A 27,484-nucleotide genomic window follows, 5' to 3' on the forward strand; every position below is an offset into this window, starting at 1 on the left:
TGATGAATTTGTAATATATCCTCCCACAGTCGTCTTTCTAGTCCCCCTTGTAATCGCCTTGGTAGTCAGGGCATTTGGGGAGGGCTGGCTTGTGACCAGCAGGCAGTGTGTAACAACACCTGATCTCCAGTCAAGATGCAAGAAAGTAATCTCCACTAGTGGACTGCAGAGAAAGAGTTGACTGACAAAACTTTTGGAGGGGCTAAGGGTATAATAGGCAGAGCATCCTTTTTGTAGATGAGCACATGCCTGCTAGTCATGGAGACTCTCAATGCTGCAATTTTTCCTTATTTCATTCCTTTATTAATGTGTAATATACCTTTAAATGTTAAAAATGAGAGTAATTTCTCAGATGTGCAATGCTGTGGGCCATTCTCTTGGTCTGGGTTCCTTTACTTGTGTCCCATCTGAGGGCTCTCTTGGGGCGTACAGGCTGTAGGTGCTTGGGGCACTCGTGGAGTTCCTCTTGGATCCCCTGAACAACAGGGTTTGGCCCATGAGGGGAATTTGTGCTGCTTTGTGACAGAGGAGAACTTCCCAGGCTATTTTGTGTTTGCTCTAGGGAAGGTTAGTTATTGCTTTGCATAAACTCACAGACAACACAGAGCTGTCCCTTTGTGATGTCAAGGCATGATTGCCACATTGTCGTAGTGACATCAGGAGGCTGCCTTGGTGCAGGGAAGGCCTGCGTGTCAGAGCAGCCATAGGCCTTTGTCAGATCAGGAGAACCCTCCTGGTCGTAGCATTTGTCAGTAGGCAGCTGCCCACTGACAAGAGGCTTGAATTTTTAGTTTTTAAAGAAATTGCAGAAATGCCAATAATTAACCATCTGGCCACTGCAGCTTTTGCTGCATATGGCGTTACATATTCCATCTGTTACTTTACGAATTTTGCACCTAAGTAGAGGTTTCTCTTCTGCTTAGGTTAGGGTGTATCCTAACCTGGCTTTTGTATGTCTTCCTGCTTGCTCTTAGTGACTGAGTGTCTGATTTTGAAAGAGAAAGAGCATTAGGATGCCACTGGTTTGGTAAAGCTCCTGTCAAGTCGTTCAGCTAAAAAGGGGGTGTCTGTAGCCACAGGGGCAGCATTTGCAAGGGAACATGCAGGGCTTCAATTCCCTCCACAGGAGAGTTTGTGGCAGCAGAGTCTGTCATTTCCTCAGTTTGCTGGGACAAGCAGGAACTTTTGAAAATGTAGACTGACAGACCATCTTGGAAGGCCTTCTTGAAACTCTACAATTGTTCCCAGAATTCAGGGAAAGCTTCTTTCTTTCAACAGTTTGTCTTGAAAGGATCTGACTGTCTAACTTGACCTTTTACTGAGGGCTAAAATCGTGATCTACCCTTGGCAATGAAATGCAAACTCCAAAGCAGTGAAGGTCTGCTCCAGAACCCTGGAGCTGCTGCTCTGCTGTTTCACAACAGAACTGCCAGAGCTCAGGGGGATTTTGGGGGAGCTTTTCTGGGCATGCAGCAAGTTCATGAGAATTGGTGCATGCAACTGATTTTTAAGAAAAAACTACATCAAGGAGAGGATTTTAGCAGCTGTTTATGTGTTAAGTAGAACAGGAACATTGAGTGTTAAAGAAAAATCTGCATTTTCTTAGTGATGTTTGTAGTCATTTACTGGCAAAACAGGCCAAAGTGTAGGCACAACCAAGAATATTGACCTGACCTCTTGCTGGCTATGTGAATGAAATGTGTGTCCTGGAGGGATGCTGCGAAATGGGAAATCATCTCTGTTTGGGTTGACTTGTTCTGTGAGATTCAGCAGCCCAGGATATTTTCTCACAGCATCTGGTTCATTTTCCCTGCCCACTGCAGGTCACCTGAGGCCTGTGTTCAGTGGAGCTGATCATGAGGTGAGTGAGAAAGGAACATTTAATGTTCCTGGTGTTAAAGCATTGTAGAGGAAGCTGCGAGCTTGGCCAGTGGCAGTAGAATATAGAGGGCCAGCTAGGAAGGCTGAAAGAAAATCCATTTTCATGCCTGCAAGAAAAAAATCAGAGGCATAAGTGGTAATTTATTAATTTCCATCTCAGAGCTTTGAAGAACTACAAATCCAGTTTTGCACAGAGAAGGTTGTCTCCCACAGCATATAGGGTGGAGTATTTCACAAAGAGCAAATTCCTGTACAGTGGAATTACACCATTGAAATTAAGTAAGGGGACCTTAGAATTCTATTCCTACTAAATCATCTATGATGTACAAATATATCTATATATAAAAGATGCGATTGAAGAACAGGAAGGCCATCTTGCAAAGGTGCCTGCTGTATCTGAAGGGAAATGGGCACCTTTGTGGCTGGGGAGCAGCGTGGGCCAAAAGGACGCAGGGCTGGCGGCCTTGAGCAGCTGAAGATGAGGCAGCGTGTGGCCACGGGGCCAAGAAGGCCAAGGGCATGGTGGCCTGTGTCAGCAGCAGCGGGGCAGCAGGAGCGGGGCAGTGAGCGTGGCCCTGTGCTGGGCAGCGCCGCGGCCACAGCTGGAGTGCTGTGTGCACTTGTGGGCCCTGGGAAGCAGAGAGTCATGGAGGGGCTGCAGCGTGTGCACAGAAGGACAGGGGAGCTGGGCAAGGGGGTGCAGCACAAGGCCAGGGAGGAGGTGCTCAGGGAGCTTTAGCCTGGACAATGGGAGGCACTTGAGGCACCTTCAGGCAGACTTCCATCAATCCCTGCATGACGGTGCTCAGCACAAGGGCTGTTTCAGTGCCAAACATCTCCTCACTGCATCCAAGGGCTTTAGACACTGGAGCGGGTGACACTTCCATCTTGTCGTTTGTTGGCTACTTGTTTTGCTAGGAGGAGAAGGCCTGTTCCTTTTCCTGTTTTTCCAGCAAGCAAAGATTCTTCTGCACAACGTTTCCCAGCCCTGGATGGGATTCTGATCCTGTTTTGGTTTTCCACATCTGCAGCAGCAGTAGCAAAGGCGTTGCTGTGGCATTCCTACGTTTCCACGTCAGCGCTTTCAAGTGCTAAAAGCTCCGTTTTGCCGAGACAACCTTGCTTGCTGATAGCAGCCAGGCAGGAGAAACCACTTCATATCCATCTAAGAGCTCTGTTGAATTGGCCCGTATTAATTTGATGGCTGTGACTTAGAAGCCCTCTGTCGCTGTGAAATGTTATGATTTTTCCTTAGAGGATGTGATGGTAGATGTAAAAAGAAATGAGGTTCTACATGATAGGAAATGGCCTCTCCCTCGTGCTTGTCTCCTGCCACAGATGACAGAACCAAGAGCTGTCTCTCCCCTGGCTCCCGCTGCTCCTGGAGAAGAAGCCAAAGAGGAGAAAACTGAGGTGGATGACCGCCAGCCTCCATCAGTGCTCACACCGGATCCTGGATATTCTGATACTGTAAGTGCCAGTTGTGTGGTGCTGTCTTTAGTGCAAGGCAGAGCTGCAAGTTTTGGAGCAGCTAGCACTTTGCTGTTGCAGGCTGAGGATGCTGGGTGCTGGAGTCCTGCCAGGAACTCGGGATTTCCTCCAGGCAGCGACCACAGAACTTGGCCTCTGACCTGTCCCATTGAGGCAGCAAAGGGCTGGTGCCTCTGGGAGAGCATCTGGCTTCTTGGCTCAGGGAAGCTCTATCTCTTGGCTTCTGCGCTGCTATGGCCAAGGGCAAAGGAGGGAGTGCTGGAGGTGCCAGACTTTGGTTTGTTTGTTTCCCCTTTTAGGAATGGTGTGTTTGGCTTGTGCAAGCGGTCTGCACTTTCTTGGAGTGGTTCTTCACTTGTACAGTCTAATGTGAGCCAGCTGTCTTTTAGCTTTTGATAAGCTGCAGCAGGAGAATTGTGTGGTCCATGCAGCTGTGGCAGGCCATCCCTGTCCCGCGCAGCCAAAGAAACAAAGTGCGGAGTTGCGAAGCCTTCTAGTGAGGCCAAAAGGAGAAGCGGCCAGTTTCTGTTGGTGCATATTTTGGTGCAGTCTGCAGCTTTGGCAAGTGCCTTGCAGCCTGGAGTGGGGGTGAAGCTGCAAGTCCTTGACTGCTGTCTTTTGTTGCTCGGAAGAGGAAGGCCATCTTGCAATGGTGCCTGCTGTATCTGAAGGGAAATGGGCACCTTTGTGGCTGGGGAGCTGCGTGGGCCAAAATGCTGGTCAGAATTCTCAGGTGACAAAAGAGGGGAAAGAAACACCTTGGTCGTCCTCCATATACTGAGGTGGCCGGAGAGTTTCTTTGATATCCATTAGGGATCTTTGCATACATCCTCATCTCCTTAACGACCAGGATTTCTTACAAGGGCGTGCATGTCAGGAAGGCAGGAATGCTGGTGCCGGCCTGAAGAGAACCCCAGAAGTGTCTCTCACAAGGAGTGAGCTCACCCAGGAAGCCACCTGCAGAGCCAGGCAGGAGCTGTGGGACAGGGCGGCGTGTCAGTCACTACTGAAAGAGAAACAGGACATCGCAGAAGCAGAGGGAGGCCCTCACCAGACCCTTGAGAAATGCCACACCTTCCCTGTCAGCTGCCTGAGAGGCTGTTGGAGCTTCGTTTCTAGATGGCCCCTGATTGTAGGGCCAGGGTCACTTTGGAATCTGTGCCTCCACTCAAACAGAGAATGACCCAGCAGAGCAGCAGCACAGTGCTTTGGGAACGTGTGAGCCCAGCAGTCTTTGAGTCTTGGCCCACAAATGTCATATGGAAAGTTGAAACCCATCTTCTCCTGCTTTCTGTGCAGGTGCTTCCAGAGGGAGAGCAGGAGCAGACTGCTTCATCAGAGATGCCATGCCAGACTCAGGGAGAGCCGTTCACAGCCCGAGAGTAGGAAGGGCAGCTCAGGCAGCAGGTGGAAGAGGCACAGGAGAATGGCCAGGTAAGCCTGACTGGCCAGGTGACAGAAGAAAGGGCAGGAAGAGGGGCATAAACCAGAGCTCTTGGGACTGAGGAGGCCAGGAATCCCACAGGCACTGGAAGCACAGAGCCTTGGAATCTGCAGAGATCAGCCCTGGGACAGGAGGGTTACATTGGAAGCAGATGTGGGGAGGGAAGCAGAAAGAAGTGGCTGCATAAATGTGATTTTGAGGCTGCAAGAGGAAAAAGCTGAGCCTGATGGCAGCTCCCAGTCACTTGCTCTGCATTTGTGTGCACAGAACATCAAGGCAGAGCCACAAGCAGAGCTGCCCCAAGCTCAGAGTGCCATCATGACAGTGAAGAGGAGGAACAAGGAAGACATGGGAAGAATTCAAGAGGAGAATCTCCATCAGCAGAGGAGCGATCAACAAAACCAGGTGAGTGAAAGAGTGGCAGCCACTCCACTCATGAAATGCCCTCTCCCTTCTTGTTTACAGTCTATCAAGGGACACGTGCAGGCAGAGCTGCAGGACTCTGAGGCTACCAACAAGGCAAGAGAGAAGAGGCTGGAGGAAGAAATGAAAAGCGTCAGAGAGAAACATAATTGCCTCCCTCAGGCTATAGAAGACCAAGTGAGTAAAAGAGGGATGCAGTGTCACTGCAGTCACCAAACTGGTGGTTTCTGCCCTTCTTGCCTTTGACACTGCAGAGCAGCAGGGAGTGGGGCCATGCCTCTGAGTGCCATCCTGCTGTAGTGGGTACCACAGTCACTCTGAAGGACATTTCCTGTTGTGCGGAGTCTTAACTGCTGCCCTGGACAATGAAACTTTCCTTTGGCCTTTTGGCCAGCAGTCATCCAAATTGATTCCTGCTGGCCTGTTCCTGCTCTCCCCTTCTTTCTTGAGGTGTTTTTACAGTAGAACGTGGTGATCCAGATGGAAGACTGAAACAAGCTGTCAGCTGCATCCCCTGTCAATCTGTTCTCTGCCTTTCCTCACAGTCAATGACTCCTGGCTGACAGGGACAAGCTGTAGTGTCTGACTGCTTTGTTCTGTTTCATTTGAGGTGCAAGTGCTGACATCTCACCAGGCAGCCTGTGAAGACTTCCAGCGAATATCTGGCAATGAAGGACCCCAAGTCAGGAGTGAGGCACAGGAACAGTGTCCACCAGAAGTGCTCCAGGTCCAGCACATCATGGGCTCTGAACCTGCTGTTGCAGCAGCATCACCTCGAGGAAGCTCTTCTCTCAAACCAGGGAACTCGAGCTCGGGCAGTTCCTTAAACTCTCCAAAACAGCAGACCGAGGAGAAGTACCTGGAGATGCTGGGTACGTCTGGGGTGTTGCTTGTCTGAGGGACAGTGTGTTGTGTGCAGGTGTCAGCAGAGCTGTACCAAATGCTCCTCCTGAGTTGAGTGTCACAGGGCCATTTCGGACTCCCCAGAGGAAGTGCTGGCATTGCTCCGAGGCAGCGAGAGAGCGCTCTGGGTGTTCCTGCTGCCTCTGAGGGCACCTTGGACTGGCTTGGGTTTGCCTGAGCTTCCCTCTCTGCTAAAGGCTGAAGCAGGGATTGTTCTTGGATCAGCAGAAGCCTGTGACTTTGCAAATGATCTAGGCGAGTCCTGTGTGCTCATGGCCAAACTGCACAGAATTTTCAGCTTCCTAAATTCTCCTCAGACTCCTGACTTCCAACCAGTCATCAGAGCAAAACAACTTCACAGAAATGGACTGGCTTTGGGGTTTTGTCTTTTTGGTTGGGGATTTTTTATTGTTCTTTTTTTTTATTTGTTTTTGTTTTAGTTGTTTTTCTTGTGGGTATTTGGTTTTGGTTTTCTTTTTGCCTTTTTTTTTTCCTTTGTGCAGTTTTCTTGGTGGAGTTTGTTTTTCTCCATCCTGAAGGAGCTCTTCTGCCCCACATGTCTTGCTGATGTAATTTATGTGACTGTTACAGTTACCACTACTACATCTGCAGTTTATTTTTATGAGAATGCTATCTTTTTGTCAATAAGAGAATGCTATCTTTTTGTCGGTAATAACTACTTTGAAAGAACATCAGGTTACAGGACAAATAGAGAGCACGTGGTGTTTTCCATGTGCCCCCAAAGAAAGAAAAAAGCTATTTTTTAATCTAGTTTTATGCTTATCAAGATGTGTCCAAGAGACACATCCAAGTGGCATGATCAGATAAAACTGTACTGCAGGAACTTCTCAGGAGAGAGCCTCCAGCCCAGCCATGGTAAATTCCTCAGATCCATGGCACTTTTCCATACCTGATTCCCACTCTTTCCCATGACTGTTAGAATCCTAGCCATTGGCCCAAGCCCTGCTCAGATCAGTCTCTAGGAAAACACATCAAGCCCTTTGTGATTCTGCAGCACAACCCAATGAATCTGCCTCTTGCCCGTAACAGCTGCCAGTGCTGTGCTCTCAGATAAGACCTGGTGGGGCTGAGACCAGAGCCCAGGGGATTCTGTGTCTACCATCACCTGTTGGGACAAAAAGGGCACTGATCCGCACCTTGGTGTGGCTGATCTCAAGGCCCATCCTCTTGTGTCCTGAATGAGGGCAACAGCTTGTACAGGGCTCAGGCTGGCTGTGGCTTCTTCCCACTGCTTGTCAGTGCTCATGCTTGGGCTTTGCCAGCCTTTTTGTGCTAGCTGCCCTGTCCCTGAGGGCTGGAGGGGACTGCAGAGGCTGGAGCCTTCCCTAGCTGGGAGAGGGGCATCTTGGAGCTCAGCCTGCTCATAAAGAGGTCAGGGTCCTGATGCTGAAAGCCACTTTTGGGCTTGGTTGCAGCATGAGGTGCTCTGGTTTACAAATGGAAAGGCATTCTTTTGGCAAACTGCTGAAAGGTGGGGAAGATGTCCTTCTCTCCTGGGATTGCATCTCCCCGTGCTTTTTTTCCTGTCAAGAGAACTCTTCAAAGGACCGTACAAAATCAGTCTCTGTGCCAGCCATCTGGGCACTGCAATGTATCCATGCATGTTCATCTCCACACCTTTGTTTCCTTTCTTCAGCTACCTTGTGAGTGAGGAACTCTGGCTGGTTATGGAGTACATGGATGGAGGCGCTCTGAGTCATGTCATCTACAAGACCTGCCTGTCTGAACATCACATTGCAGCCATCAGTCGGGAGGTCAGCAATCCCATCTGTGTTTCCAAGGGCTTGGGCAGGATTGTCCAGGAAACAGGGGCTCAGATCAGGAGTGATTTCATGTGCCAAGCTTGGTTTCTATGTTGCTGGTATGCTATGGGCAAGTAAAAGCATCTCAAGTGAAAGGCCTGCCAGTGCCCCTGCACTCCCTGTACTCAGTGCCAGTACTCTTCTCTCCTGCTGTTGTACTCTCGCTCTGTCTCTTGTATTTGCTGTTCTCCATCTTGCTTCCCTAAACTTTTGCCTGTCTTCACTGCATCCCTTTCCGGTGAAAGCAAAGGTGCTGGTGGCAGGATTTGAAACAAACAGCAAAGAAAAAAAAGAGAGACTCGTTTCTCTCAGTCCTCAGCTAAAAAGGACAGGAGTGCAGCCAAAATGCTCTTTGCTTCTGAGCAATGTCCACTGCAGCAGCAGTCATCCTGGCTGGTTTGCAGGGGACAAAGAGCAGGTGCTGTTGCTCTTTCAAAAGCTGACATGCCTTTCCTCAGAAAGGTCCTGCTCTGCAAGTGTTGGAGCAGCAAACTCGTCCTCACAGTGGCACTGTGTTCTGACATTACTGCCCATTCCCCTGCAGAGGGAATCTTTTAGATTCTTTGTTGCCTTTCTTGTGTGCTGAAATCACAACACTTTTTGCCCTCCTCTTTCTGTTTTCTCTCTCAGTGCCTGCAAGGACTGCATTTTCTTCACTCAAACCATGTGATCCATCGAGATGTGAAGAGCGACAACATCCTTCTCAGAACCAACGGTTCTGTCAAGCTGAGTCAGTATATTCTTGGTCAGGTGCAGCATTCCAGGGATGTGGGTGTGGGGCTGCTTGGAGTGACAGCCAGCTCCCGAAAAATGGTGCTGGTGGCAGTGCAGGGACACCCGCTGTGAGCTGAGGGCACAGTTGCAACGTGCACAGAGGCAGGACAAGGAACAAGCAGTCAAGAGTGGCCTTGCTCTCTGTGTGCCCCTTCCAGAGGGAGGGAGCTACAAGTCTAAAGACTGCAAAGAACAAAAGCCACTGCTGGAGGCAGTGTAAAAAATGGGGATTTTTAAAGTCGCCAATGCCAGCAAACTTCTACTGGGGAATTCTTTTGCCTGCTTTCCTAATTGCACAGAATTCAAACAAAACCAATATTTTGCTTTCTCCTCAGCTGATTTTGGCCTCTCTACTCAGCTCACCCCTGAGCAGAGCAGACCGTGCTTGGTAGCTGGGACTCCGTGGTGGATGGCACCTGAAGTGGTCACAGGTCAACCATATGGCCCCAAAGTGGACATATGGTCTTTTGGAATTGTGGGGATTGAAATGGTAGAAAAAGAACCTCCTTACTGGGACCAAAGTCATACCTCGGTAAGGGGCAAATACTCACTGATCCCACTGTCTTTCTTATCTGTCCCTTGTCCTGCATGCCATTGGACAAAATCCCATGGCCATCTGCTGGAACTACTTCTACCAAGGTCCCCTCCTAAAAATGTGCCTGCAGCACATCAGCATCTGCTGTCAATTTGGATACATCAGTGGGGGAACTCAAGCCTTACACATGCAAACAAACTCCATTCTCAGGCAACACTTTCCTTTGGGTTATAAGTGATTCCAGTTCTTTTGTCTGTGGAGATGGCCCCAGTAACAGGAAACAAGCGTCTTGGAACTGCTTGTATCTTTCCAGAAATGAAGGAAGGAAACCCAAACCCAACAAAGTTTCTAAAACTTTCAAAAACTTTCAAAAGCTGTGGTCTTTAGAAAGGAACTTAACCCACTGTGCAGTTTCTTCTCACTTTGGAAACATGCCTGAAACCTTGGCATGAGAGTGTAAAGGCCACAGAGTCTCTTCTGCTTCTTCTGCAGTGCTGCTGAAACACTCAGCGACCGTGTTTCTCTCCTAGCCAAAGGCACATTCTCTGTGTCACCAAGCCAGAGCCTGGTGATGTGGAGAGCCTGCCATTTGTTTCCTGGCACTTTCTGGGATGGGCCTACCATTAATGTATTGACTTGAGTAGCCAAATGAGCAGAGGGTGACCACAGGCATGGCACCTCTCCTTCTTCTGACCATGACAGTTTTTCTTTTGCTGCAAAATGGGAAGCTGCAATTTTCAGACTGCTGAGAGACAGAGCTGCAGGTGGCTCCTTTTTGCCTAAGCAGGCATTTTCATCCCAATACATTTGTGCAGGCATCTTAATGTGTCTGTGTTGAAGATGAGATTGTAAATATTTGTTTCCTTACCTGGGGATTAACTGATGGATTTCCTTACTTTCCTTCCAATTCTCATTGTTTTCAAGAACAGCACAAAAAGCTTGATGAGTTTTGTTCTATGGCACGTGCGCTTAAAGCACCAACAAGCACTGCAGAGGTGCCTTTCATGTACTAACCCTTGGAATGAGTTTCTATAGCACAGTCCCTTTTCCAAAAAGCCTCTCAAGCCGGTTTGAATTCTCAGAGAAGCAAATGTGCTTTTGCTGATGTAGCTCCCACTAACTAGGTCAGTCAATGAAATCAGCCGCCAAGGCAAGATCTGCGGGATGGTGGAAAAGCTGTGGCTGCATCGGGGTTTGGGTTTCTGGTTGGTAAAGGAAAATTATCTCTGGGTCTCTGCCAGGGCAGAAACTACCACTGAAGAACAGAGGGTAAACAAAAGGATGTGGGAGAGCCTTGGAAACGTGAAAGCAGCAGGTGGAGCCTCATGTTTGTTTTTTTCTCCAGGCTCAACGCCTGATAGCCACAGAAGGGACCCCACAGTTGCAGCAGCCCAACCAATTCTCGACTTGCCTGCATGACTTCCTGAGCTGCTGCCTGCAGAGAGACGAGGAGCAGCGCTGGTCTGCCAAGGAGCTCCTGCAGGTAAAATGTGAAGGGGCTGCAGGTGAAACAGGCTCTGAGGGGTGGGCTCCTCCTCCACTCAAGTCCAAGGATCAGATGAGCGCCCTTCCTCCTCACCTCCACTCTTGGAGCTCTTCAAATGAAAACACTGAGGAATCCTAGACTGGGCTGGGCTGGCAGGGCCCTGTAAAGGTCCTCTGGTGCAAGTGTCCTGCAATGAGAAGGGACATCTTTAAAGAGATCAGGTTGCTCAGAGCCCTTTGCCACCTGACCCAGAATGGCTCCAGGGACGGGGCACCTACAAGCTCTTGGGGCAACCTGTGCCAGGGCGGCACCATGCTCCGAGTAAACAAGTTCTGGTTAGATCCTAATGGTATTTAAAAATATTCACCCACATCCTGTTGTAACTGGCCCTGTTAAAAAAGATGTCTCCCACTTTGTTCAACGCCACTCTGAGGTCTTGGAAAGTGGCAATGAAGTCTGCTGGGGCCTGTTCTTCACAAAACTGAATAACTCCACCTCTCTCCACATTTCCTGAGAGGACAGGTGCTCTGTCCTCTGACTGTTTCTGTTGCCCTCTTTTTCAATTTGGTTGGGTGTTCTGTTTTATCTAATGGCAAAATAACTGAAGTAGAGCAATGCAGGGTACAGACACATGAAATGGTGGTGCAGGAACCCAAGGAAGCCAGTCCCAGCTGAGCAGTCAAAGATTTGGCTGTGGGCAGGAGGGGCTGTGGGGGACTCATTGTGAGCTTCTGAGGGGCCCTGGTTTGTGCCCCCCAGCCCACCCTTAGAGGTTTCTGCCATGCAAACAGGGACAGCTGGGAGGGACTTGTCCCAACCCCATCTGCTGCCTGGCACGCTCAGGCAGACGGGAACTGTGCCAGGGTTACTGCCAGGTTGTGTGGCAGAGAGGGAACTGCAGGACCCAGTGCCACTGCGCTGGCCCTGCTGGGAAGGAAGGTGCCGTCCAGCACACGAGGGGCAGGGCATGGAAGGGTAGACACTGCTCTGTCTCCCTGTGGAAATAAAAGCCTGTCTTGCAAAGGCAAGGACCTATGTGAGTCATTGGAGTTTCCTGAAAGGAAGAAACCCCAGGGACAGAAAGCACCATTTCTAGAGCACTGGCAGGGCAAAAATCCCAGCAAGATATCACAATGAACACATGAGTGGGATTCTGGGCCACATTTGCCTGTGATGGCAAGGTCCTGCACATGACAACTGGGGAACAGATGGTCCCATCGTTCTACTTTCTGGGTCTTCCTAGGAACTAGAGGAATCCTCGTTGAGCCTGTGAAGCACTGAGCTTGCAAAGTCATGGTTCACTGTTCTTTGTTTTTTTTGGGTTTTTTTCCCGGTGGACAGCATCCATTTGTAACAACAGCCAAGCCAGCATCCATCCTGGCACCACTCACCAACTCAGTTCAGAAGAAGTAGGAGACAAGAACATATCATGTCAAGATATTATCTCCATAGCCAATTTTGAGTAGAATTGTAGAGTAGGATTCTAGAGTAGGATTGTTGAAGAGTTTTATAGGATTATAGATTAGGATTAATTAAATAATTAAAGAAAGTTTCTGAAATATCAACTGATTTGGAAGATTATTTGGAAGACCCCATTCTAACCCTTTCAGAAAACTCAACATTTCTTCCTGAATTACCAATTATTTTTTTTTACTGGTGCCAAGACACATTTATGGCTTCTTCTGAATGGTTCAAAAGTGAAGAAGGCTCTTCTTCATTCATCCTCCCAAGAGCACACTGCCTTTGGAATACCACCCACTGGCTGGTTTTGGCACAGCTGTGGTATTTCTAGTTGAGGCAGAAAAGGCAGTGGCATTTGCAGGAAAAATCAAAGGAGGAATGGGCAGCCCAAACATCCTGTGTGCATTCAGGCCTGCAGCTGTGACTCAAGAGCATTTGGGTTCCTGCCACTTGGATTTAGATCCCTAAATGCAATCTCTTTGGCTGGAGGCGAGACAGAAACCCAACATGACATGTCATAGCCCAATTTCTGTCACTGCCTGCAGGAAAAGGCTACGTCCTGCAGGACTCCAGCACTCAGCATCCTCAGGCAGACACACCAAGTGCTGGCAATTTAGAAACTTGATCCTCTGCCTTGTACTAAAAGACAGCACCTCCCACAACCGGCACTAATAGGTACAGAGTATTGTGGTGTGACCCCTCCATGGAGCTGGTGGACTCACCATCCCTGCAAGCCTTTGAAAGAAGACTCGATGTGGCACTCGGTGCCGTGCTTTAGTTGAGGTGTTAGGGCATGGGTTGGACTCCATCATCTTAAAAGCATCTGTCTTCCAAGCAAATGATTCTGTGATTCTGTCACTGAGGGAGCTTTCCCTGCAGCCCTGGAAAGGGCTGTGGGGGCCCTTGGCCAAGGACGGGGATCAGGGCTCAAAGAAAAGGAGCAAAGGGCTCAAGGCGAAGGCCGAGAGGGCAGAGTTGCCACAGCGCGGCCCTGAGCCAGCCTCATGTCCCCCTCCTCAAGCTGCGCCCTCTGCGCTGCTCTTTGCGGCGCCGCCGGCTCCTCTCGCTGCGGGGCTCCAGGGCGTGCTGGGGGCCGGGCCCCTCATCTTCGGGAAGCGCCGGAGCCTCGGAGGCGAGCGGCTGCTGCTGTGGCCGGCAGGGGAGAGCTGCGGCCGCGGCTCCAGGCACAGCGAGCTGCCGCTGCGGCCGGCTCCTGCCGCGGCTCCTGCCTCTGCTCCGGCCTCTGCTCCTGTCCTGTGCGCACAGACACGGCCGAGGGCTGCCCGGCAGCTCCGTGCCGCTCCGCAGCGGGCCCGGCTGGGCTGCTGCCCTCTGCGGCCTCTGCCCGCTGCTGCCGGCCCCACCGCGCTCCCGCCTGCCTCTGCCGCAGCCGGGCCCACACGGGGGGCAGCACATTGCAGCCGGTTCGGAAAAGCCCTGCCCGCAGAGCGCCCGCCACAGCCTCGGCCTCAGGGCACAGGCTGCCGGCGTCCTCGCAGCTGCGAGCCGGCCCGGGCCGCCTGCCGGCCTCGGCCACAGCTCCCGCCCGTGTCTCCATGGCTGCGGCTGCTCGGCACAGCGGGCTGAGCACAGCCAGTGCCAGCAGCAGCTACTCATGGGCCCAGGCTCCGGGTGCTCCGAACCCGCCCAACCCCGAATTCCAGCCCTGAGAGGCTTGGCGTCCCCCTGGGGACAGCAGAGTCGGCTGCTGAGCTCAGCCCATGGTGACACCACCAAGTGACCAATGGAAAATTCACCAAATCCTCATCAGAGACAAGAGAAAACTCCCATGGTGCCTGACAGCCTGAAGCAACTGCCAATTACAGATCATTCCATCCATGTGGGAAAGAAACCCTTTGCATTAAAGCAGAAAAGAGTTATCTAAAAGGAGATCAGGAACAAAGTTATTTGGACTCATACTTCTTTTGTCTGTTCAAAAGGCCACGAAAATTAAATCTTTGCTCTTCTGACACAGCTCTCTGTTCTTGATGTGGGACAGTGAGTGCTGATGTGCAGGAGCTGATAGAAGGGACAAGGAACGAGGATACAGCAGGCACAGTGCCAAGCTGACAGAGGGATGATCTCTGGCAGTGGCACTGAAGGAGAAGAGTTTGCAGGCAGCACAGAAAAAGGCTCTTTGTTTCACCTCTTCTTTCAGTGCTGCTAAGAATGTAGCCTGGAGCAAGCTGGGAACACCAGAGCATGGAGCCCTTTCCAGGCAGGGCTGCATCTACTGAAGGGGCAGAGGGAGCCCAGCAGGGATCAGACACAAACCAGCCGGGGACTGAGGAGCCCCTGTGCTGGCAGTGAACAGCCTCGGGTTCTGCTCACTGCTGGTGGCATTTTCTATTGAACCATCTCCAAGGACTTCTGCTGTGCTCTGTATTTCTAAGTGTTTTACCCCTTTTTTGGGGGTTTTTTCTCGGTTGTCTCTTGCACCTTTATTTCTTCAAATTTTCCTACCCTGTCAACAGCAGGCCCTGTTCAGAACTGGCTCTAAAATATCAGCAAAGCCACTGGCAACAACAATGGGTGGAGTCCTGCCCACCCATTCTGGCTCAGGAATTCTTATGCCAGAGCCCTTCCTGTGCCTTATGCTTTGTTAGGATCTCCTTTTCTGTGCAAAAACTAGTGAGCAGCGGAGGTTTTTTGCCTAAGGGCTCCTGAAAAGCAAATGTTGTGCTCAGATTCTCATGAGTGTATCCCTTAACTTCATTGCAGCAAAACAGAAAGTAAGGCCAGGGTAGCAGAGCAGGTGGGAGCTCCCTGCAAAGGGCTGGTGTCTGATGTGGGAACACCACGGCTCAGGATAGGTGAGAAAGGTAAATGTGCCCAAGACACTGCAGGTGAGGTTTGGGTTCACTCAGAGGGCAGTCAAGGCTGGTGAGCATTGGAAGATCCAGCTGCAGGCCCCATCCATGTCCCCGTCAGTGCTGGCATTCAGTTGTCTGCAGCCTGGATCCAGATCGCCCTGGGGGGCTCCTGGGGCTGCCTTTGCACTGAGGGCGAGGATGCCCAGGAGCCGCTGAGGCCGGCAGTGGGGACCAGGGCTGGGGCTTGTGGCCTGGCAGGTGTGGCTCTGGGGACTGTGACATGCCAGGGCATGGGTCACTGTCACTGCTCTCTGGAGCCCTGGCTAGCTCTGTGATGCTCCAGGGACAATGGCAAGAATGAGGAACTGGTTAGGTTAGTATTTTGCCTGAGCCAGAACCTCTAGGCCAGCTATCTAGAAGTAGAGACCCCTGGAGCACCGAGGGAAAGAGGTAGAAGAAGCTCTTCTGCAGGGTAAAGTGCAGCTAATTTATCAGAAAAAGCAAGGGAAGATCTGCAGGACAAATTCCCCAAAGGATAACAAAAGTTAAAACAAACCCCAGCACCCTTCTGCACGGGCTTTTAAAATCTTTCAAAAACGGGGGGTGGACACCACATAGTAAACCAATAAGCGACTCTTGGGGTGTGGTTTCGAGGGCTACAACAAATCAGAGCAAGGGGAGGAGAGAGGGTTGGGATAGGGATTAGATTTTGGGGTGAGGGACAAGGAACTTTCTGGAACAAAGGGTAAAGTTTGGGCTGATGGATGGGCCAAAGGGGCCGGGTTGTCTTGACAGCCAGGGAAAAATCTGGTGAGGAGGGAGGGGATTCCTTGAGGGACACTTGGGTAGGAGGGCATAACACAGGGGAGAGACTAAGTGTAATAACTCGGAGGACACTAGAACATACCGCAAGCTAACTGAACATTTGACTCAGAAACTAACACACTGCAGCACAGAAATTCAGGCTTTCAGCAGCCGAGAGGTGGCACTATTAGAACCCGCAGCAGCTGGTGAAAGCCATCTGTCCCCTTCAGGCTCTTGCTGTGTGGGAAGGTGCTGCGAGTTGTGGTGGCTGCACTGCCCCTTTGCTGGGAGGATGATCTGTACCGGGTGTGATGAATAGGTATGATTTGTGCTGATAAAAATGGAAACAGTAATCAATATTGATACAGTAATTAATATTTGAGAATAATAAAATAGTTAATAGTTAAAAGTTGTAATGCCAAAGAAGAGAGGGAAAGGAGGGGCCCCACCCATCCCCCCACCCCCCCACCCCTTCTCAACATATGTTCTCAAGGACCACAGGAAAGAAGCCAAAGATACAGTTGCTAAAAATGACCAAGAACCTGGTTGGGTCCGAGAAAATGCTAATTATAAGGGACTTATTGCTTTGATGTGTAGATGCAGTGATATGTTAGTCTTGACTTACACTGTACTGGCTTGGTGCGCATGTGTAACCCAAAGGTGAATTAAAGGACAACGAAGAAGACTGCAGGGCCTTCATCAGTGACAACCCCCAAAGACTTGTGCGACCACCAAACCGAGTGGTGGCGCATGCGTGATGAGTGTGGTAATGAGGGCGGAGACAGAAAAGTGACGAACCGAAAATAGGAGGAGATGGCATTGACACATGGCATATAAGGGGTGACTTTTACTTGGCAAGCTTGTACGTGAAGTGGCAAGGGTCATTGAACTCTGCACTCCGTACCCCGTGGTATCTCTTGCTTATGCACTATTATTCCAACCAAATTATCCCTTATTTATATATTTTCTAAACTACTCAATTCAAATTGTTGCTACCTTAAATATTGTTTGGGGTTTTTTTTTTATGATGGGATAATTGGGCAAACATAACAATTTTGGTGCCAAAACTCGGGAACTCTTTTAACTCCGGGGAGGTGGATAGCTTCTGGGAAGGAGCTCCCCACCAGACTTTTAATTGGTCCCAAGGCTAGACCACTCTCCCTTGGGAAAAGAGAGTTTTTTTTACAATAACACATAAGCGAATTAGTTATTGGAAGCGCGCAGGAGAGGCTCCCATCAAAGTGCTGGCTTATAGGAGAGAGAGTATACATAGAAAACTGCTTTGTGCGTGAAGACCCTCGTGAGAAAAGGAGGCTGTGAGTATCACGGGGTTTTGGGTCGGGGGGCGGCCGTATGCATGTGTGAGTGTGTGTGGAGTGTCTGAGATGGGGGCTCCATCTCCGTGAGGAGACCGGCTGGAAAAGGAGGGAAGTGAAAGAAAAGTGAATGAGTGGGGACCCCGGGAGGATTTGACCCAGGGGGAAGGAGGAGATCCCTGGTCCAGGCACCTGTGGGAAGGTCCTTGGGCAGGAGGGATTTACTCAGTAGGGAAACTGAGAGAGTGAAAGAATAGGTTAAATTTCCTTGGAGGGGTTGGTAGCAGGCAATTTAGTATGTGATTAGATGGTGAGAGGACAGGACTAATAGATTGAGAAAGAGGGAGAGAGGAGTGGAACAAGTAGATTGCAGAGGGAGACATAGGAGTGGAACAGGTAGATTGAAAAGGCAGTGTGGCAGAGTAGTAAGTGAGGAAGTTGAGCCATGAGGTGAGTGTGGGAAACTAAGACTCTCCTGGTACCGGGGATTTCTTAGTTTGTTGCCGCTAGAAATAGGTCAGGGAAAAAGTAAGTTCCTTGACCCAGGGGCTGCGGATTGTGTGAAAAATTCGCAGTGGTTTGAGGTATCTGGGAACCGTGAGGGGGGTTCTCAGGGGGGGAGCATTCCTCAGGACAGCCTACTGGGGATGATAATACGGTTTTGGGATGAATGGAAATCCTGGAAATCCCGAAGGGAAGAAAATCAAGAAATTCAGAGGGCAGTGCCTAAAGGACATAATATAGGAAAAGTTTTGAGTGAGCATCAGAAAAAATATGAGTCACCGGCAGAATGGTTAAAAAGATTAAAAAGAGACTTGCAATTATATTCAGGTATAGATATTAATACTGCAGTAGGGCAGGTTCTGTTAAAAATTCAGTTTGTGACCGGATCTTGCAGTGACATCAGGAAAAGGCTGGAAAAATTAAAAGATTGGCAGGATAGGGGACTTCAAGAGTTACTGAGAGAAGCACAAAGGGTGTTTGTAAAGAGAAATAAGAAAAAGCAGAAAGCAGATGCCAGAATTTTGGTGGCAGCAGTTCTAGAAATGCAGGCAGCTTTGAATACAGAAAAATCTGCAGGGAAAAACAAGCAGCGGATGTCAGGATCTGTTTTTAGGAACACAAGACCTGTGCATTTTTCCCGCCACAAGAAAAGACCCTTAAAAAATTCTTGCCCCACTTTGAAGGGTGGGGGACCCACCTGTTTTTATTGTCATAAAAAGGGGCACCTGCAAAAAAATTGCAGAAAGAAACAGCAAGATGAGAAAACTTCTCAGGGGAATCAAGAGAGGGTAAGAGCTTTGTTTAACAAAGAGGACCAAATTACACCCAGAAGAGGCCTTGATAATAAAGCTAAGAGTAGGTCCTCAGAGTGAAGAAGTTGTATTTTTAGTCAATACAGGAGTTTCTCGGTCGACAGTGACAAAATTACCCCAGGGATGTGAGATAAGTAGTGAGCGAGTTTCAGTAATCGGAATTACAGGAGAGGCTTTCCCTGTTCCTGTAATAAAAGGAGCGCAAATTGAAACAGATGACAAATTTGGAGTAAATGATTTATTGTTGATACCAGAAGCCGAAAATAATATGTTAGGAGGAGATCTAATAATAGCCTTAAATTTACAGATAAAACCCTGTGAAAGAAAACTTAAAATTTATTCTTCAACTGAAGAAGATAATCTAGAAATTAATGACACGGGTTGGCATTCAGGTGAAGTGGGAAAAAGTTTAGGGTGAAGGAGTCTGGTCCCCTTAGTCCCTCCTGGTCAGCACAAGCCTGTGAATTTTATGCATTACTCCGTGCATTATTAATACTAAAAGGGCAAGAAGGGACTATTTATACAGACTCCAAATATGCTTTTAGTGTGGTACATACTTTTAGAAAAATTTGGAAAGAAAGGGGACTTATAAACACTCAAAGGAAAGGGTTAATACACGGGGGATTGATAATTTAGATATTTGAAGCTTTAAAAAGGCTCAAAGAAAATAACAGTAGTTCATGTAAAGGAACACCAGAGAGGGAGGGATATTAAAGTCAGAGAAATAATTTGGCTGATGAAGAAGCAAAAAGAGCGACTTTAAGAAAGGAAGATACTGAAATTATAACCTTGCAAAAAAAATAGAAATTCAGCAGGAGGCACTTTCCCTTCCACTAGCAGAACTGGCAGCTAAATTAAGAGCAACATTTAAGGAGGGAAAGTGAGTTTTTCCTGATGGCAGGATTATGATGCCAAAAGCAGTGGCACATTAGATTTTAGATAACTTGTATAGACGGACATACTGGGAAACAAGACCCTTTTGTGATTACTTTTTAAAATTTTATGGGTGTATGAGGATATTTGAAATTGGAAAGCAAATTACCCAGGGGTGTCTCACCTGTTAAAAGGTAAATAAAAAAAAGGTGTTAAAGAGCCCTCCCTCTGGAGGATGCAAAACAGCCTACAGGCTATTTCAAAAGATCCAGGTTGATTTTGTAGACTTGCTTAAAGTGGGTTGGTGAAATATTTGTTAGTTATAATAGATCAGTTAACCCAGTGAGTTGAAGCATTTCCAGCAGCTCGGGCTACAGTTCATACAGTAACTAAAATATTGTTGGAACATGTAATTCCAAGAATGGGATAATATGGTGGGATTTAAGTTGATTTATATTATCCCTGATTTATTAAGAAGGAACTAGGCATCCTGGAGTGGCTGCAGACTGCAATTCCCTTGAGCTCAGAGGCAGAAGAACGCCGGTGGAAAAAGAATAAAAGACTTTCTGAATCGGTGGGAATAGCCTAAAAAGATCGAAGATCTCCTCCAGGATCACCCACCAGCAACATTATTAGAATTGATTACAGAACTGCAATTTTAGAAACTGAGATTGATAACACCTGTTGTTAAAAGAGCTCAGAGACAAGTAAAATGTTGGGAGTGCGGTAAACATGGTTTAGGGTGTCATCCACGGATATGTATTGTTTGCACACTTTGTTTTAACTCATAGTGGAGAGTAAAAGAGAAGAGAAGGAGAGACAATTGATTTGCTTGCTTTGCTATGGTTATGTATTTAGCCAGCTAATTATAGAATGCATTGCTAGTGATTTTTTTGGATACCTTTGAGACTGGGAGACGGGACCCTTCCAGCAGCTACTGGATTAATAGGGAACTTAGATCAATTGGTTCTTGCTGTATTGGCTGTAACACAAATAGGAGAAGGAGCAACTCATAATATTATAGACCAGTGTCTCAAAATTGATAGTTGTTGTGGAGAAGAAGTTTATATACCACATAATAGGCACATTGCAGGGGCATATTGGTGCTGCAAGTTTGCCTATTGGAGGTGGCGACTTAATGAACTCCCTGCCCTTGAAGCAGAAAATAAATTAGAAAAATCTTATTGTGGTTGGCACATCCCTGAAATTTTGGAAAATACAGGTTTATGGTATTCTGGCTTAATCTTTTTCCCTGTTCTTTTCATTTAAATTATTTTTCATTTTAATTATTTCTTCTTAACCAGCTAGAACTGGGAAATGGCATTTAAAAGGAGACAAGCCAACTCTGTGGAGCTATGGGTACCAAGGAAACTAAAAGCACCAGTGACTAGATCCCGGGATATTAGCTTTGCTACCGAGAAGACTGGCATCTTGGCCCTTGGTTGCAACCCAAGGGGCCTTGAGAAAGGTAGAAAGGTAGATTTCCTGAGGATTATTTTCACTGTGATCATTCTGGTACCCTGGGCAGTTGGCCAAAGCCAGAGAGCCACGCTGGACAGAGTTTCGGCAATGAAAAAGCAAACAAGGCAAAAACCAAGTCCCAGTAATTTCAACATTTGTGATTATTACAATCACCCTGTATGTATTAAGGACAAGATGGAATCTGTGTTTGTTACACACCCATATGTTAGTTCTGCCTGCTACAATCGCAGCAGTGTTATACATGTTTGTATTAAGGAGGGAAAGATGTATTGGGTAGAGGAAAATTTGGGATGTAATGGCCAAGTTCCTTATCCCCATGGTGATCAAATTTGTCCTCAATATGAAAGATCTGTTTATTTCAAAAGAAATGATAATGGAAAAGATCCAAGTATAGGCATGGGAAATCAGGCACTAAGAGAAAAATGGAAAGAAAAAAAATAAAAGAAGAAAAAGAAACAAAGGAAAATAGAGGAAAGAACAGGAGAAAAGAGTCAACAGAATTGGCTGAATTGTATAAACAGATAAAACAGTATTACAAAGATTGGGATTTGCCAGCCTCGAATAAGAATCTGTTTGTGGGATTGATGCAAGAGATTGCTACGGAATTGGAATTATCCAAATGTGGGATTTGTGGAGGTCTAAAAATGGCTGAAAGATGGCCGTGGAAAGGTGAGAGCTTAGCTCCAGAGCAATTTTTAAAGTGGAACCACCCCCAAATTTCTGGAACATTGAAGAGACCTGAAGGATGGATTTTAAGTCATCAAATAATTGGAATTATTTGTATAACTCGAGAAGGAAAGAAATTTAATAAAATAGTAGGGCAAACTCCTTGTAAATCCACACTGGTGGTTAATATAGATAATTGTTCAAAAATTTGGCGATCAGAAAACCCCATTGGATATTGGGGACCAATAAAAGAAATAAATTGTGAATGGGATTAACAGATTAATTTATGCTGGTACAAAAGTCCTGGAGCTAACTCCTACCAATCCATCGACAACTTGAGGTCTTACTGGGAACGACCAGAGAAAACTGATGAGAAATGGAAAGCCTCAGATGGGATATATTGGATTTGTGGGCAACGAGCATACAATGAGCTGCCTCAAAAATGGGGAGGAACCTGTACTTTGGGAGTAATACAATCCTTCTTCTTTGTTTTACTGGGGTCCAGGAGCAATGTGCTAGGCCACTGTATGAAACCCTACAGTGGAATAAAGGAAATTTGAATTTAAATTTTCCAACAGCAGGAGGGAATCAAAAATGGGAGGAGGACGAATGGCCTGCAGAACAAATTATAGCAAATTATGACCCAGCAACATGGGCTCAGGATGGGTCATGGGGATATAGGACCCCAATTTACCTGTTGAATAGATTCATAAGGCTCCAAGCAGTAGTGGAGGTGGTGTCAAATCACACCTCTGGTGCCTTAAAAATGTTGGCCAGGCAATATACACAAATGCGGGCGTTTGTGTACCAAAACAGGATCGGCCTAGACTATCTGTTGGCAGAAGAAGGAGGAGTTTGTGGGAAATTTAATGAATTTAAGTGCTGTGTAGAAATTGATGATTATGGGGAAGCTATCACAGAACTTGCAGAGAAAATTAAAAGGGTGGCTCATGTGCCAGTACAGAAGTGGAATTCAATCTTGAAAGCAGATTGGTGGAGTAACCTCTTTGGAAATGTTTGGTGGAAAAAGTTAGAGTTCATGTTGTTATGCTCAATTCTGGGACTTCTATTTCTGCCTTGTATGATTTTGTGTTTTATTAGGCTAATTCACTCAGTGCTTCAAAAGATGCAGATTACAACAATGTCTCTAGATTCAGAATCAGCAAACAAAGGAAAACCAAGATCTATAATGGTATTAAAAGCTAAATCAACGGCTGTTAAAGAACAAGGACCTAAAAAGATTGAAATAGACCAAAAAAAAAAGCTAACTAAACTTGAAAGACAGTGTGAAAGACTAGAAGCAGTAATAGAAATGCTAGAAAAGTTTGAAGCTGAAAAGAGACAACGAGGAAACCAAAATTCTGAAAAATACAAAAGATGTCAGGGCACAGCCTTTTAAATCCAGCACTAATCATAATGATCAAAAAGAGAAATGGGGGATTTGTGATAAATAGGTATGATTCATGCTGATAAAAATTGAAACAGTAATCAATATTGACACCGTAATAATATTTGAGAATAATAAAATAGTTAATAGTTAAAAGTTGTAATGCCAAAGAAGAGAGGGAAAGGAGGGGCTCCAGCCATCCCCCCACCCCCCCCCCCCTCCTTCTCAGCATATGTTCTCAAGGACCACAGGAAAGAAGCCAAAGATACAGTTGCTAAAAATGACCAAGAACCTGGTTGGGTCCAAGAAAATGCTAATTATGCTAATTATAAGTGCTTTGATATGTAGATGCAGTGATATGTTAGTCTTGGCTTACACTGTACTGGCTTGGTGCGCATGTGTAACCCAAAGGTGAATTAAAGGACAACGAAGAAGACTGCAGGGCCTTCATCAGTGACAACCCCCAAAGACTTGTGCGACCACCAAACCGAGTGGTGGCGCATGCGTGATGAGGGTGGTAATGAGGGCGGAGACAGAAAAGTGACGAACCGAAAATAGGAGGAGATGGCATTGACACATGGCATATAAGGGGTGACTTTTACTTGGCAAGCTTGTACGTGAAGTGGCAAGGGTCATTGAACTCTGCACTCCGTACCCCGCGGTATCTCTTGCTTATGCGCTATTCTTCCAACCAAATTATCCCTTATTTATGTATTTTCTAAACTATTCAATTCAAATTGTTGCTACCTTAAATTTTTTTTTTTATGATGGGATAATTGGGCAAACATAACATGGGGGAGAGCAGAAAGCTGCCGTGGTGAGCAGAACGTGCTCAGAGCATTACAGTTCAGAGAATGGCACTGCCCCCGAAGGGCAAAAAGCTTGAAAGCATAGAATTCTGTGCAGAACCGTTTTTCTCTTCTAGAACATGCCCATTTTTGTATACTGTTGATGAATAACCTGGGTTTTATAGAATACATGGGGTTTTTTCTAAAGTTTTTTGGGAGAACTCTCAAGTTTATTTCTATTTGCATTTTACATCCAGCATGTTTACAGGTTTACAGATTTTTTTTTTCTTTTGTAAATACATAGGGAAAAAATAGCTAAGCATTTTTTAATCCTTTGGGATATTGTGATTAATATCCTTAGAAAGCAAACCTTGTTGAACAAGTGTGAAAACACAGAGAGAGGGAAAATAGCATAAAAGTCTTTTAGAGCAGGGCGTGTAATAAGGACTGCAGAACTGAGTAATTCCTCCAAGGGCAGAATTAGCAAGATGTATTACCAAGAATACCTGCCAAGATACTTCCCTAAATCAAGGGAAATGTGACTTGCAGTCATACAAAGTCAAGCCAAAGCAAACTAGAACCTTTAGAAAAGAGGGAATTTTGCCAGTGAGATCAGTCTGTCTGGATAACTGACGGATGCCCATCAACCTTGCACTGCATTCCTCAATGTTTGCAATGTCTTTTCTCCCAGTTTCTGTGAAATGAATAAGCTGCAGTTGTTTAACCATTAACTTAAGCTCTTAGGGGAATTAACAAGCACCATGTATGTATTTTGTAGCTAAGCAGGACTTGAGTTTCCCAAGTGTTCTACAAAGCAGAAGGGAACCACACAGTTACTTGTGCTAATGTTAATGAAGGGTTTCATGAGAGCAGGTGAATGAGAACATTGCATCGTAAACTTCCACATTCAAGAAAACAGGAGTGCACTAAGAATAAAACATATAAGGCTAGCATAACATCAGAACAGGATAAAATGAAATTACTAGACAGGAAGTGATGCATTAGAAATGAAGTGTATAATTTCTGATACATCTGCATGCATTTGCAAGCTAAAACAGAAAAAGAAGGGTAGAGATAGAAAGGAATGAAGATTTTAAAATTGCACTGTGCAGAAGAGACACACGAACCACCAGTGTGAACGCAGCTGGGAGATTCAGCTTGGAAATGGATTAGAGTGGAATCCATTCACTGAATGTTTCTGGTGCACATGAGTGCACTGAATGTTTCTGGTGCACATGAGTAAAAAGAGGAAAAAAGGAGAAAAGTTTAGTTTCTGAAGGTTGTTTAGATTCCTGGAAGCATTGTCTAGAGATCTAAAATCTAAAGCCTCCGAGAATCTGAACCTAAAACAGCCCCAAATGGATTGATGAGGTATGATGTGCACATCTCTCTGCTTTTTTCAGTCAATGGAATTGACAATGAGTGTCTGGAAATTAGGAATGCCCACCCAGATTTTATCTCCATTACTTGAAGAACATCTTAGTAAGGCACTTCAGGAACTGAACAGTGACATTCTCACCCTGCTCTATTTACTTTACATTTGAATACAGGCTGGTAGAAGGAGAGATCTGGCTTTAATTTCTCCCCAAGTTACCTGTTGCACATTCAGGTAAGGAGTAGATGTAAAATTCAGCTAATCACTCTCTGTGTCCATGAATATTCCACTACTAAACTGACATGTAGAAACATCCTTTTTCTCTTTTGTACCTTCCTAAATGGTGCCCAATGAACAGGACACTTGCATAAATCTCACATAAAATCACCAAAATTGCTGAAATTAACACTCAATTCCATGATAAAAGCTTCTGAGAAAAGGCTTGACAGAATCACTGAACAAACTCAACCCTGGGAGAGAAACATGCATTTTAGCACTGATTAAGGGGAAAGAAAAAGAAATGCTGTAAAAATTCCAAGAGGAAGATAAGGAGAAAGACAGGCAGCACAGGAAGCACAAGGCCCTGTCAGATGACCTGTGGAAGGTAACTTTGTGCCCCAGCACTGTTAGAGGACATTCCCTGTCATTGGTGCAAGCAGCTGGAGACATAAATACTGATTGATTTGGGGGCCACAATCTTGGTAAGTGCAGAGGTGGTTCAATAACGTGACATGAGGGAGTTCCCTCAGAGCAACTGGGATGCCTGAAAGAAGTGAACAGCTCACCTCAGCCTGGCCCGCTCGGCTGCTTTTCCTTCTGACCCTCCTGGGGAGGCTCTGACATTTCCTCTTCCCTGATGGAAGTGCAGCTGCTGCCAAGGGAAGCGTCCCCATACTCACCCAGTGTTCCCTTTGCTTGCCAGATGTCCCATCTGCTGTCGCTGTCCAGGAGAGCTGCTCTGCACGGGAGGAGGAGACCGAGGGAGAGGCTTTGAAGATGGAGCAGCTGGGATCCCTCTGCTTGGAGCTCTGTTGAAAGATACACGGACTTGCATGTGAACAGGGATTTTATATGGACTTGTACATATGTAGCCTGCAATTTGTACAGGCATATTTCTGTACATATGGTATCAGATTTATGAATGTAGTATGTATATATGTATGTATAGATACCTGCATACATACAGGTTTTCAGTCACATATTTGTTTGTATATGTATCTAGTTCGTTATATGTATTGTAATATCTGTGTTTAGATTTCCGTGTGTATACAGTTGTGTAGGTATCTATTTGTATTGATGTAGTTTTCAGTATATATCTTTTTAAATACGTATATTGGTATTTGTTTTGGTATATACGTATTTTTATATGTTATTAGATGTATATTGATGTATTTCCATATATACTATATTTACATATATATCCTGATGTATAGTTGTATATTTGGATTGATGAAGTTGTACAGATATTTAGATTGGTAGTGCTGTTTGTCTATTTCTAGATTGGTTTGTTTTATGTATCTCTTTCTTGAATTTAATAGGTAACATTTAATCTGTATTCACATGTGTATATTGTAGTGGTTATTTATGTATTCAGTTCTATTTAAATGTGTATGGAGTTGCATAGTGGCGGAATTCTATTTGTGGAGTACTTGGTATTACCAAGAAATACTGATATTTTTGTATTTCTATATGGGCTGTATGTTTGCCATAATATGCAATAAATAAGGTTGTTAATTATCCCTTGCTCTCTGTGTATAGTGACTGTTTGTAGAGGTTTCCAATAAATTAGTTTTTGTTTACAGAAGTTGTTTTTTGCATGTTTTTAAATAATGTGGTGTAACAATCAAATAAATTACTTTTTTAAAATTTAACAGAGATCTCTATAGTTCTATGCTGTCAGTGCTGGTGTAGCAATTTATAAGACATGCCATTTGTCAAGTGAGGTGGATGTGTTGTAATTTGTGCTACCCAAAGCCATGGGCAGATGTACATGCTGGAGGATTTTGGCCATGCAAATCTCCAGCCATGCCCAGCACATGCCCCACCTGCACTCAGGCTGGGCAAGGGAAGCACAGATTTGGGCTGGCAGCAGAGCCGCACGTTGGCTCAGAACTCGCTGCAAAGGCCTGCTGGCTGAGAAAAAGGTCAGGGCTACATTTTATACATTCTATTTCTTAGAGAACATATATTAAAATATATATTACTTAGTATATTGTGGGAATCATTAAAATCAGAAGGTTTTTGGAAAGCTGCCCCTGAGTGAGGAGGATTTCCAGCCTAGAGGAATATAAAATTAAAAAGAACAGCATGTGTCGGATTTTGGGGCTGTTTAGATGGTCTGGGAAAAGCCCAAGATGGCCTTGGGCCCCCGGGTTCGAAAGGACGAGAGGAAACTTCAGATTTTTTCTCGGTCTCGGTGTTTATTAATTGCTTATCTAAAAGA

General features: G+C 46.3%; 1 protein-coding gene across 1 annotated transcript in view; it reads right to left on the minus strand.

Annotated features, from left to right (window-relative positions):
* The window catches only part of LOC128941470 (serine/threonine-protein kinase PAK 1-like), a 69,438-nt gene that overhangs the window by 20,351 nt on the left and 21,603 nt on the right, over positions 1–27,484 (minus strand). Inside the window, exon 8 of the mRNA XM_054283245.1 lies at positions 9,103–9,155. Within this exon, the coding sequence (XP_054139220.1) occupies positions 9,103–9,155 (53 nt within the window). The remainder of the gene's footprint in view (positions 1–9,102; positions 9,156–27,484) is intronic.

This window comes from Melozone crissalis, unplaced genomic scaffold, assembly GCF_028551555.1.
Source record: "Melozone crissalis strain CALT ecotype California unplaced genomic scaffold, PUWL_Pcris_2 ptg000036l_1, whole genome shotgun sequence".
NCBI lineage: Eukaryota > Metazoa > Chordata > Aves > Passeriformes > Passerellidae > Melozone > Melozone crissalis.